The 13,335-nt window shown below is 38.6% G+C and overlaps 1 protein-coding gene across 2 annotated transcripts; it reads right to left on the bottom strand.

Annotated features, from left to right (window-relative positions):
• Positions 1-9: 9 nt before the first annotated feature.
• On the bottom strand, positions 10-13,174 carry LOC149731666 (uncharacterized). 2 transcript variants are annotated; one of them, XM_089884501.1, is made up of 15 exons: positions 12,759-13,174; positions 12,333-12,422; positions 11,857-12,025; positions 11,179-11,305; positions 10,766-10,933; positions 9,666-9,837; positions 8,949-9,059; positions 7,944-8,082; positions 7,620-7,765; positions 6,139-6,314; positions 2,333-5,882; positions 2,012-2,143; positions 1,622-1,777; positions 1,181-1,323; positions 10-1,020 (listed from the first exon to the last, which is right to left on the bottom strand). In XM_089884501.1, exons 3-15 carry the CDS (start codon positions 12,017-12,019, stop codon positions 729-731), a joined length of 5,475 nt encoding a protein of 1,824 aa, XP_089740627.1. In that variant the 5' UTR covers positions 12,020-12,025; positions 12,333-12,422; positions 12,759-13,174; the 3' UTR covers positions 10-728. The 2 variants fall into 2 exon arrangements, with proteins under 2 accessions (XP_089740627.1, XP_089740626.1); XM_089884500.1 differs by having other exon boundaries at positions 12,771-13,174.
• Positions 13,175-13,335: the final 161 nt, after the last annotated feature.

Here is a 13,335-nt window from a genome sequence, read left to right as displayed (position 1 = left end):
AAAATGACGTTTTTTACGATACGCAGTAATTTTATTTTATTTGGTTTTCGGACGAGGCCGTTTTTTGAGCGATTTGTACAGAATGAGGGTTTAATAGTGCGGCGAACGGTTAGCAACAAAGAATTAGTAAAAGCGTCGGTTTAAGTGCATAAGGTACACACCCACGATGCTAATGAACAAGCACAGTCAACAAAAAGTTACAGAAACTTGTGAAACGATTGCAACAAAACGTTTTGCTACGGAGAAGATAAATTCTAGGGTAAAGACGTAAAACGGTCCGTCTTCATTGATTTAAAATACACGGGAGATAAAAACAAAGCCAGCACCAATTGAACTTGAAAAATGTAAAAATTTTGAGCCTAAAGGCTCTTTAGGACTAAGGTACAGATTTGATAAAATGTTAAAACAATAAACTTTAAAAACGGCAGAAACCTTTTTTCCGTGCTTCCGTGAAGCACCATTGTGACATAAGAACAATCGTTATAATGTAACAATAATGAAACTATAATACATAACCCGGGCAGTATAATGTGCCCGATTCAAAAATCTCAAATTTGACAAAAATCAGTAACGGATATTTACAAAGAGCAACAAAACATGGCATAAGGTGGTAAAACTTCAGGGCACCTTGGATTACGGCACCAAACTCCACGGTACGGAGGTTCATGGCACCAAATTTCATAGGCGTCAATTTTTAGGGCACCAAGGTCACGAAAAGTTTGGAACTTTTAAATATTTTCAGCAGCCTCAGATAAGCAAGGGTCGTTTGCACCCGACAGTTTGCCCCGTAGTTCCTCGTTTGTGGGATTCTCTGAAGTTTGGGCGTCAGCTCCTTGCTCCACAAACCCTTCTTCTACTTCCGGGGTCTTTTCCTCTGTCTCTGAGGGAAGATGGCCCCTCGGGGGAAACTGGAACACTGGCCATGTTTTCATGAGCGCTGATTTGAGTAGCGACCCACTACCGCCACCAACTGGTGTTGTGCCTCGCTGGAGGAGGTTAAACCCAGGAGAACTACCCAAACTAAAAATAGTTAAAATATTAACGAAAATTAATAAACATATTTATTACTAGGAATTATTTTATCTGTAATCTTAAAGCACTAATGTCTGTCATACATCATCACAGACCCCATTAACACTTTTAATATTTCAATCAAAACAATCCTAATTAATTCACCCACCTTCCACAGGACAGTGGGCCAGTATTTCTTACTGACGACAAGCCAGCAAACCCACGGGGACCAAACGGGTAAACGAGGACAGATGGGGAGGGGGGTGTGGCCTGGGATGGGCTGATTATGTGGAATAAAGTCGGGGTGTGGACCTGGTGAAAAAATATTAGGTTTTAGTTTGTTTCGAAAAATCTGGAGTGATATTGTTATAATTTAGTTACACCATAGTTTAAAATAGGAAACCTTATTGATTAATGTGGTGAATGCGATATACTTTGGCTCTGCTTGTTTGTATAGACACCTAACAGCAGGGTAAAATCTTTTGGGCTTAAAAATGTGATGATAAACCCTACAGGTACTCTAACATTGTACCTACGTATTGGTAATGTACATAAATATAATAAAAGGTACATAACATGTTTTATATATTTTAATATTGTATAAATAAACCTGCATTCCTGAAGCAGTTGACTGTGTAGGGTTGGCTGACACACACATGGGTGCCATCATCATGGAAGGGGGTAGCACCCTTATACCAGGTGGTAACCTTTGTAGGGGAGAGCCCAACTTAGGGGTGGCTGTGGTTGCCATGGTCGGGGTGATGACCTGGGTATTGGATAATTGTAAAATATATAAATATAGGTCAATGTTTTTTTCTGGTAAAAAAATGAAAGGATTGTCCAAACTATGAGCCATAGAGAAAAACAATCACCCACAAAGTTACATACATGGTAACTTGAAAGGGGGCATGACAGAACACCCATGTTAACGGTGTTATAATGACTGTCATTGCCATGCGAGGATGAATAATTTACATTTATATTATATTGGCAAACCCACCTTTATTCCCGATGGCGTATTTAGCGGCGACTTCAACCCTCCTTCATCAGGGGTGGGGCTGAGGGAAAGCACCAGATCACCCTTACCCCCAGATCTTACCCTGTGTAGGGTTTGCTTGGACATGGTGGGGGGCTGAAAAAAGTTCGGATGTTATTTAGTGGTTGTTAAGTTAATTTTTTTTTTAATTTTTTATCCGAACCATTCACTTATACTACATTATGCCTGGTAGCAACAACAGCAGAATACAGATAATTATCAATTAAAAAGCACAATAGTATAAATTTTAAAAAACATAAAACTACAAACTAAAGACGCAAATACCTTGTTATTGTTTTGATCTGTAGCTGTTTCTTTAGGAGTAGATTTGGAAGGATCTTTTGAAGTTTCCCCTTGTTTTTCACTCTCACCATCAGAAGGTGGTTCAACTACAAGCTTAGGTATCTCCTTTGTTGGGGTCTCCGACTTTTTGGATTTTGATGTTTTTTCCGGGCTGGATTTGGGGTTCTGGTCTTGTTTGGATTTATCTTGCTTTGCAGAAGAATCTTGGAAGGAAAAGATTTGTGGAGCAGCTGTTGTTGGGTTGAAAGTGGAGCTTGGGGTTACAACAGGGATCTTGGAAGGAGTTTGAAGGTCATCTTCCTTATTAGCAGTGGGTGTAACTACTGCTATTTTTGATGGGGTTTGTAGTGGGTCGTCTTTTGATGAGGGTTGAGCGAACGTAAGTGTCATGTGGCTTCGTTTCAAAGGGTTGGCAGGCTTGTCGGTGTCACTTTGATCCGCTGGTTTCGATTTTGCAGATTTTGTTTTGTCTGCAGATTCTGGGGGGGTGAAAAACACAGTCGGGGTTTGGAACCCGGATGTTGGCATGAAAGTGAAAAACTGTGGCGTGGATGAGATAGATTGAGCAGGGGAGGCTCGGTGGAGAATAGAAGAGCTTAGTCGTGATGATGGGGTCATGAAAGCTGCTGAGTGGATGAAAACTGGGGTGTTGAGCGTCTGGGAGTTTGACCGTTGATCATCTGATGATGTTGTTGGAAGGTTGAATATAGGAGTGATGCGTTGAAGGACTGATGGTGTTTGGAGAGGATACTGCATCGTTGCGGGGAGGTGGTCAGCTCCTCCTACATCTTTATCAGGTTGTTCTTTATCTTGAGCTTCAACCTTTTCATTCCCATCATCATCTGCGCTGTGGTCAGATTTATCCCCGTCAACGTCAATAACTTCATTGGTGCCAACGTTTTGGGGGTTGTTTTGTTTCCGTGGCTTGCGTCGCCGCTTTGCAATGTCAGACTCCACTGGTACGTTCACGAACTCACTTGGTTTACGAAATTGCGAAACATTTACCTCCCCACCCTTGAAGTCACTTGGGGTGAAATGGTGGAATCGAATTGTCTTCTGCATCTTTTCGGACTCTAAATCGGATTCTGTTTTCCGTTTCTTCCCAGCAGGAGGTTGCATGAGGACTTTGACTGGGGATTCGTAATCCTGGGTTTGTGTTGGGGGGTTGGCCGGGGATTCTAAGTCATTGTTGGGTGTGTTGAGTGGTTGTGTGGGGGTGTTTAATGGCTGGGTGGGTGTGTATAACGCCTGTGTTGGTGTATTAAGGGGTTGGGTAGGGGTGTGTAGCTGTTGAACAGGTGTACTAACATGTTGGGTTGGTGTGTGTAGGACTTGGGTGGGAGTTTTCAATTGTTGCTCTGGGTTTGTTGGACTGCTTTGATTGACAGCTACGTTGGACATGTTGGCATCTTCAGACCAACCAGCTGAAGGTAGACTAAGTAGGGGAAGGTTTTTAACTTGGGAGAGATCAACTAGAAGTGCATTGTCACCTTGCAAGATGGATTCTGAGATATAACCGAGTGATGCTGCAGAGTTAAGCGAGCCTGATGTAGTTTTACTAGAAGATGCGGTGTTGGTAGCACTACTTGACGATGGGGTCTTCTTAGTTGTCGATTCTGTATCATTGCTTTCCTCATTCCCACTGTCGCTGTTCTTTGGTGATGCTTCTTGAGGGGATTTAGATTTATCAAGTTTCTGGTGGTCAGTGGTGTGGCCTTGTAAGCGAAGTGCTGCCACACGACGACTTATATGGGTGGGGGGAAATAGGAACACATTGCTACCAATAGGTTGGCTGCTTGTGGAAGAAGCAGAGTTGCCTTCCTTGGATGCTCCTGCTGAATCACTTGGTCCTGTTGGTATCCCCACCATAACAGGGGTCATAGCTGGGGTTAGTGGGGTCATAGGGGGTATAGGGCAGGGGCTGTCTATAGTGGCACGAAGCCGGTCGCGGCTAAATCGTTTCGAACGATCCCCAATTGCTGCCCCTTTAGGAGATGTGCTATCCTCTCCTACCTCAGTGCCTGTGCTATCCACTGGTGTATTACTTAACGCTGGCATTTCAAGAGGTTTCGTTTCAGCTGCCACGTTTTCCACACGCGGCTTACTACCCCCACCTAAGGGAGCCAATGGCGGCATCTGGCTTCTTACGTCAACAATATCCTGCTGGGTCTCTTTGAAGCTTGCATTCTCAGAAACACTGGGGTTCATGCTTGACAACTGCCCATAGATAGGTTTGTCTTGGTTAGCGTTGTCCTGACTCCATTTATCTGTGGGTTTAGCTGGATATTCTTGCTGTTGGTTGTTACTCCACTGTGCTCCATAGTTTTGCTGAGGTTTAGTGACTTCATAGTAAGTTCCATCGGGTTTGAGCGCATATTTCGGCTGCTGTTCCTGCTGGTAGTATTTAGGTCGGTTTTCCTCTAGTTGGTTGTATGTAGTTTGTGGGCGAGCCTCGATGGCTTTCTGTGCAGCCGGTTCGTGTACAGGTTGTGCTGATGGCTGGGCTGCAAACCAACCAACATTAGAGAACAGATTGTTGCCAGGAGATTGCATAACTGCAAGTGGGGTGATGGCAGATTGGAAATATTGTGGTTGGTTGTTATACTGGTGTTGGCGCTTCTCACTGCCCTGGTTTGTATCATAGGTAACCCCTTCAGTTGAAAAAGGTTCAGTGACAGGGAACATGAAGTGCTGAGGTTCAGGCTGCCATTGTACTGCCTTGTTATCCCCACCCTCCCCATGCATACCATTCTGTGTGAGGTAAGATGCAGGGTACATCTGTATTGGTGTCATTGGCATTCCCATCTGCCTCCAGTTCTCAAGATCGCTCGCAGTGAAGCCACCTGTCTTCTCTGGGTTGTTTGGTAGGGCAGGACTAAGTAGGAAGAATGATTGGCCAGCGAACTGGGGTTGGGCCCCACCCTCTTGATCAGTTTGTTGGTTGTCAGGTTGTTGAGCAGGGGCGAGAATAAAAGGGGTCATCCCAGATTGGAAGAAACCTTCTTGTCCAGGGTTGGCACCACCTGTAGCAAAATAATATGAAGGCTGGCCTTCTATGCCTGTGTTTGGCTCCTGGAAAGGGGTTATAAAGGGTGGGGGGTAGAACTTGGATTGCTCGTCTTTGCCTCTTTGTTGAAAGGTGTTGGCCTGTGTTAAAACCTGTGTGTCGTATCTGACGGATGTTTCTGGTATTTCATGTTGAGCAGCTCGGTCATTATGGTTGGTTTTGTGGTAATCTTGGAAGTGTTGTGCTTGTGTATCTGTGTATCCCCCTGCTTGTGTGAGGGCCCTGTATGGATCTGCGGTGCTAAAGTTTGCTTGGGTGAGCAGTTGGTTCTGTTGTGTAGTGGCAAACATTTGTTGCCGACTGGTTTGCCCACGTTGGTGCATGCTAGAGAAGCCGGCAGTTGCGTCATCATTATATGATGTGGCCATTGGGTTGAATGGGTTAAGCATCCCAGTTTCAGGGGTGATTTGGTTGGGAGGGGCATTGGGGGTGATGGATCGCACATATTGGTTGCGGTTGTCGAATCTATGGGAAGGTATACAAGAATTAATGGTGGAACTTTAGGGTAATAAATAAATAGTATTTTAGGGAATAAACGTGTTTATATAGATAGTTAAACTATTAATGTTTAAACAATGTGCATTGGTTAAAAAATCAATTAAAAAAACAACTGTTGTTGGCCTAAATAAAAAATACTTCAACAATAGTTTATAGAACAATTCAAATCAAGAAATTTCTCAAACAATTTAAATCAAGATGATTCAAAACAATACACACACACCTGTTGTTGCTGTTGTTTATGTTAGATATCTGGTTGGTTGATTCGAATGAAGTGTCGTAACCCGCTGGAAATCTTTCAATTCCTGACATCGATGAATAAGAATCGACGTCCTTCTCCGTCTTGGCAACAGTGGACGGGGAATTGTCACGGTGGCCAGCTTGCTTCTTTACCTTGTCCTGGGGGACGTGGTTAAGGTTTAATGAAAAACAAACACATTGAAAGCTGTTTGCGCCTATTTTTTCAAAAGAAACGGGTAGAACTATTACCCATTACTTGCTCATTCCCATAGGGTATTATAATTGACTCCAAGACATGCAAGCTTACCCAAGTCACACACACGTACATGTTAACGCACAGTACATAATATGATAGACTTATTCACTGATGAATAGATCATACAGGATGGCAAGAGGAAATATACAGAGTTATTAAACTTATATTCAACATTTAATATTTCCTTATTGTATATGCGCAAATTTGGAATATATTTTATATATATATATATATTCTAATGTTAGGTTTATGATTTATACAGAATATAACACACATGACATTTGCTACAGTATTGAAAATGGATAAAAATAGTAAGTATTTAAAGCTTTTAAAAGATAAATGTAAAACTTGAACTCAGAAACAGAAAGAAACATTTAGTTTAAAACACTAACAGAAGTCTAAGAAAACATAAACAGGCCAGTCAAAATGAGTACAGTGGTGTGAATATATTAGGTCACAATAATAAAATATTTGGCTTTAATCCTAGCTAACAGAGAATTACCTTACTAATTTCCTGAAAACTAAATTAATTGGGAATCTACATAATAAATGGAAAAAAATCAATGTTTCTGTATTTTTACAGAGCCAGTTCATATGAGTTTAAATACATTGTTAGAGCAGATGTTCATATGTAACAAGCAGCTGCATGATTTCCAATCAAGAAACTGATTGCAGATTTTTTTGTTATTAAATCACAAAAATGATAACAAATAATGGATTGAATATGTACTGCATAATTTTGCAAGGGATAAATAAAATGTACAAACAAATTAGCTTACTGGTGGTAACAGACTGATACATACAAACAACGTATCACATTACATATTTCAAATAGGTGTAATGGCATAGATAATTAGGATGCCAGGTGTGCCCTATGAATATAATGCTAGTAACCGGATTGTATCTCCTAACCATTACTATTAAAGCCCTTGTCAGTTGTCACCTACCTTCGGGGAAGCAACAGGCTTCAACATCTGGCGAGGTTCATGCGGTACTGGTAGCACCCTCGGTATTGGGGCATTGGGCCAAATGAGGTCTAAAACCATAGTCCCACCGGCAGTACTGTAGGACCTACCACATACAGAATAGAATGTGCATATACAATGTTGGGGTAGTGGGCCAACTCTGGCCTAAATCCCAGGTCTCATGGCCACTGTAGGACTTCACCCATATAAACCAGACATAAATATACCCATGACATAAAATACCTTCCAGTATTTCTTTAGCCCATGCTCTGGCAAACTTTTAGGATCTTTCTTTAGATGATCCCTTACTCTTCTAATCTTCTTGAAGCTACATCCAGTTACCCAGTGAACAAGGTTCTGACAGAAGCTGTTCTGGCCGTCCAGTGATGCTGAGTGGTTAGAATTGTTAGTGGTCGTTCATGGTGGTAAGGAAAAAGAAATTGAAGTATTTTTTAATATAGATTATCTCTGCATTTAAAACCGGGTAAAAACAATTGACAAAAATTATGATTACTTGATTTGAAATGATGGTATAAATTACAACCATTTAAATATTTTAATATTTACCTGAAGCAAGCAGGACCTCGGCCACGATCTCTTGCGCCACCCGCTGTCCACTTCCCTCTAATCTCCGCCGCCAATCAACAATTTTATCGAAGTTTTGTTTCACCAGCCAACTTATGCAGTTACGACAACAGCATTGGTTCTATAGATACATTATATTTTTAGACATCCATATGCTTATAGAAAACAAAATAAAAATTTTTACCAAGATGTTTCATGAAAAAGTAACAAAGCGCTTTATATAATGAGTAACATATAAAATGGAACAATTAGCAATCTTACTAAACTGATTAACCTATATAGGTGTTGTAGATGAAACACCACGTTATCCCATAGCTTAGTAATTAAAATGTCCAGATTTGATCTTGGCAAACATATTCCAAAATAATATTTTACTGGCTCATCTGATGTGAAAAAAACATGGTGTGTTTCCGACGTTTCGTCTGTTATACAGCAAGAATACATTACAATCAGCCGATTACTAATTATAAACACATACTTATCTAAAAAAACCTACAAGCTTTTTAATGTACCTTGCATCGTAACATGTGTGTTTTGGCACATGTTATATATTCAAAGTTTTGTTATCTAAATGCTTAAGGAGATTATAATTGCCCCGGCATTTATACAACGGGGAAATTAAACACAAGTGATGTTCAATCCCCAGCCAAGACAACCGTGTTTACATTATGTGGTTCACAGTAGTCATTGTTTATAAAGGGGACTTGGCGCATTTGGCTTGGAATAATAAACACAACCACAGCGCCGTAGCAAAGTGGGTCGGGCATCTTAGCACAATTGCCCCAACCCAGTGGTCCCTTATGGATTGTTTAAAATTTAAATTGTCAGTCAAACACTGCAAAAAATTTCCAAAAATATTCACCTACTAAGTTACACACGTGGTAACTTGAAAGCGGGCACGAGGTGTATGAAACAGAATAGTGGGTGTATTAACGACTGTCGTTACCCACCACGAGATAACAATTAAGTTACATTCATTCAACTCACAGCGCTCTGTTGGTTATTAGCCATTTCTTGTAGTTGTTGCAATGATATTAAATGTCGTGGAACTTTGGATGCTCGCTCAGCTTTGTTGGTGGCAACAAGTCGGGAAGTTTTCTGAAAAATATTACCCTTGACAAAAATGTAGTTTAAAAAAAAAAGTTTAAAAAAGACATGTGTTGTAATATAGGTGCCAAATCTGGGGTAGAAGGGTGGGCGGGCCATGGATGGAAAATTTTGCACTGTATTGAAAACTTTATTACAACTAACAAGTTATATTGTTTCACAAAAATGCTTGTTTAACTATCCCTGCCTTTGACAGCTATGTATCTCTTACTCTGTACAATAGTTTAAATTGCTTGCAAGTTCTGAAAAGTTTATAACAAGACCCATGCGTATAAATAATCTGAGACATTTTGAAAAAATAAACATTCTATTTACATACTGGTTAATGGAAAGAGGTCACATTCCATCGCGTTACTGAAGGTAACTATTGGATAAAACAAAGTCTATTTAATATGGGTGAGATCCTTGTCGAGGATCTGGGATTTTTGCCATAGTTTGCCAGTTACCCCAAAAGAGTAAGTTGTACAGTGAGGAATGCAATGGGACCTTGAATTTGGGCCAGAGTTTGCGAATTACCGCAACACCCATGGGTTTAGCTTCGGCCACAGTTTTCCATTATCTTAAAACACACAAATACACGACCTACTCTAAACATACCTGGGGGTTGGTTCTTAGTTTCTTGTAAAGAAAGTTGATTGAATATCCAAGTAGTTTTTGTGCAGCCTTCTCACACAAGTTGTAAGTGTTCCTAAGCATCCCGCGTTTCTCTAGAACGTAGTCTTCATATTTCTTGGATCGCTTGCGACCGTTTCCGAGCCCTATCATACCTCTGTGAAAAACAATCATTTGATAAAATAGACACCAACATATGGCCTAAAAAAATATAATTAGCTACTTCACAAAAATTAGTTGTGGGTCAAAATGACACACACTTATTTCATGCATTATTTTTCAGACCTCATTAACCCCCTGAACATGCCCATGTTTAAAAACATTTAGTTTATTTCATCAGTGTTAAGACTTTAAGTCTTGTATAACCTGATAGCAAAGGCGGCAGAAAACTTATTTAACAAACACTTTAAGTAGGGGATGTGTCCACAGCATTTTCTCCACACTAAAACTTGGTTTAATTGATTAACTTTTAAAATAATTTCTTTTATTCTATAGAAAGTAACAAACTTATAAAATCATTAAAACAACTTTCATTAAAAATAATGTTTTTACTTTAAAAAAATAATCAGCTGATAAATGGTAATGATAAAACATAAAGTGAATCAAAACGTGTTAAAAACAATTTTAACGTAAACCCATCTATTATTTATAACAGTAGCATAACAACGGATGCAGTTATGGATCAGCTGACAACAGTAAACAGTGTCGACATATCATTTACCTCGATAATTTTACATTATATATATTTATTTAAAAACTATAATTTTATTTCGACGTTTCGTCTGCCATTGGGCAAAACTTCAACAGGGTTCTGACTTTAAAATTCTTTTACTTCTGCTACCAGGCATAATGTTTAACAATCCATTTTAGATCATTTGGTACAAAACGACAATTGTCTAAACATGGGTTTATACTTTAGCACCTTAGGAGCACCCAGGTTATAAAAAAGATAGGCGCCTATATTGTTGACATATGAAGTATCTTAGTTCATCTAATTGACATTTTATAGAATATAAGCTGAAAAATACTATTTTACATTATGCCTGATGGCAGAAGTAACATAACAGTGTTGACATATGACATACCTTAGTTCTTTTAATGGTTTCCCATCAACACCTTCTGTAGTAACCGTGTAACACTTCTCCTTCTTTAACTCCGATGCTTGGTGAAGTATGGTGACAAGTTCCTTTGCCCTTCGTATTTGCATGTCGCCCGTGGTGGATTGGTCGACTGCGGATATCTGGTTCACGTTTCTATTGAAGGGGTTTGAAAATAAATTTGTGTTCTGCACATAAGCATAGGAATGAATAAATGTAGCTTATTTTTATTATCCTTGGTGGGGGCAGCGACGGTTGTTATAACACCGGTTCTGTTTCATACATGTCATGCCCGCTTACAGGTCACCACATATGTAACTTTGTGGAAGATTGTTTTTATATATGGCTAAAACAAATACCATAACCGTAAAACGTTGTTAAACACGAAACAAACAACATACTTGTCTTTTATTTGCGTAACATGCAGATTTCGTTGCACGTTTTCCTTCCAGTTCGGTCCCACAAGAACATACTTCCTAATGCACCCACATGGTTTGCCATAAGTTACACAACATTGGAGTTCAAGTGCTGAAACATATGGTGAATTATTGTATAGGTATAATATATGTCTTGTTTATGCGTGAGTGTGTTTTGTGTACAATATAAAAGACTTAGTGGTACTTTTTAACTGCTCTGTAACCATTTGATTTGGTTGGGGAATACAATACTGGGTTTTTCTGATTGTTAACATTATATGAATATATAGAAATCATCTTGGAAATTACAAGTTGTAATATATTTAATGTTTGACCTTGTTGTTTCAAATCTAGTAAAAAAAATGAGTCACCTAAACCGGTTACATGCTTGGAATTTGCATTGCATATTGGGTGTTACAATTTTGACATTGTGTATTGACATATTGGGTGTTACAATTTTGACATTGTGTACTTAAGTAACTAACACACCAAAGTAGCTCAAGTAATAAACTGGGGCATTGTAGCTTACTAAGTATTATATTATTCCAATTTACACTTTAATTGTAACAAAATACAAATAACAAATTGAATCATACTAAGACATAAGTATTGTAGCTAACAACCTCTACATGTCTACAAACCCCCAAAAGTTTAAAAACTCACCAGTGGGGTCTCCAAGTAAAGAAGCGAGATGTGTGGCAAACATCTCCTGCACACTCGTATGTAAAGTTAATGTTTCCACATCTCCTTTACCCGGTTCATTCTTGATACTGCCACCTGGTGATCTTGTCTTGGTACGACGGGCTCCCACCGAACGCCCACTCATGTTTATCTAGGTATGAATGAATGAATGTAACTCATTTATCCTTGAATGGCGGTGCAACAACAGAAATATGAGGACCATGTGCATGTGGACTGCTTAGGGAAACAAACAACTTATCAATAAACTTGCTTATAAAATAAACTTTTTATATGAATTAACCTGTTAATTTTTTTATTGTTAATAACTCTGTTATGTTACTATTGTTTTTATCAATTGTTACAATAGTCGATAAGACATTTAAAGGACACTAAGCTGAACTAGTATTCCGCGATTCTAAAATCAAAACAGAATGTTAAATAAAAGTATGATAGTTTACATTTTCGAGAGAGTTTAGCTTCTACACAATTGTTTTGATGTTTGTTTCTTGTTGTTTTCTTCAGTGTAAGTTACAATCTTTGCGAAGCAACTGAAAATAAAATAAATTCAAGTTTATTTAAACATTGGGTAGCTTATTGGTAAATAAACTGGTGTGAAGATTTACACATTAGACAATATGGTGGGGGTGAGGATTCTTTACTAGCACTAAACTATGATATGTTTTAATGTTAAATAAACCCTGGTTTACCACTAATGAAAAATACAGTTAAGTTTGCTTTTATAGTAACTGCCGCAATAACAAACAATGATATACATGTAAACTGCTTAACTACAATGAAATAAATAACAAAACAATATCCCTAATGTATTGCTTAAATCTGTAACACAACAGATTCTACACTAATACCAATAAATCTTACACATAATTTGTTTTTACTTTATAAACTTTGATGCTTCTTGTTTACAATAACACTGTTCTGGATTTCAGGTAAAAGCTTTCACTCCAGGAAATTGAGCCATATTTCATTAAAACACCCAAGTTGTAATCACATTATTTTAGTTTTAGTAACAAAAAAAACTTAAACATGATATAAAACTATCAAACTGCTGTGAATTTAATATCTTGTAATTTACAACTGTATATAATTACATGACATTAAAAACTAATACCCCTATATTATGAACCGCATGCGGCATGCGATCGTAATACACTGCAATTTATTTTTACGTAATACCGCAACGCACCAATACACTACATTCCATTTCTAAAATACGTCGATCAAATTTTCCACATAACCTGTTGCTCTTGTAAGCATAGAGGTCTAGAGACAATTAACATTTCTATTTCTTTGGTGTTTTTAAGCCAACACTTTGGCACGTTACGTTTAGGAATTTTAACACCTTTTAATTGTAGTCTCTTCTGTATTTATAAAAAATCATAGATGTGATTTGGTTGGCTTAATTAGTGTAAACACACACAAATTGCTGCGATCACATATCTA

The sequence above is a fragment of the Ciona robusta genome, chromosome 9 (genome assembly GCF_009617815.1).
Source record: "Ciona robusta chromosome 9, ASM961781v2".
Taxonomy (NCBI): domain Eukaryota; kingdom Metazoa; phylum Chordata; class Ascidiacea; order Phlebobranchia; family Cionidae; genus Ciona; species Ciona robusta.
The sequence above is the reverse complement of the archived record's forward strand: the minus strand, read 5'-3'. Positions and strand labels throughout refer to the sequence as shown.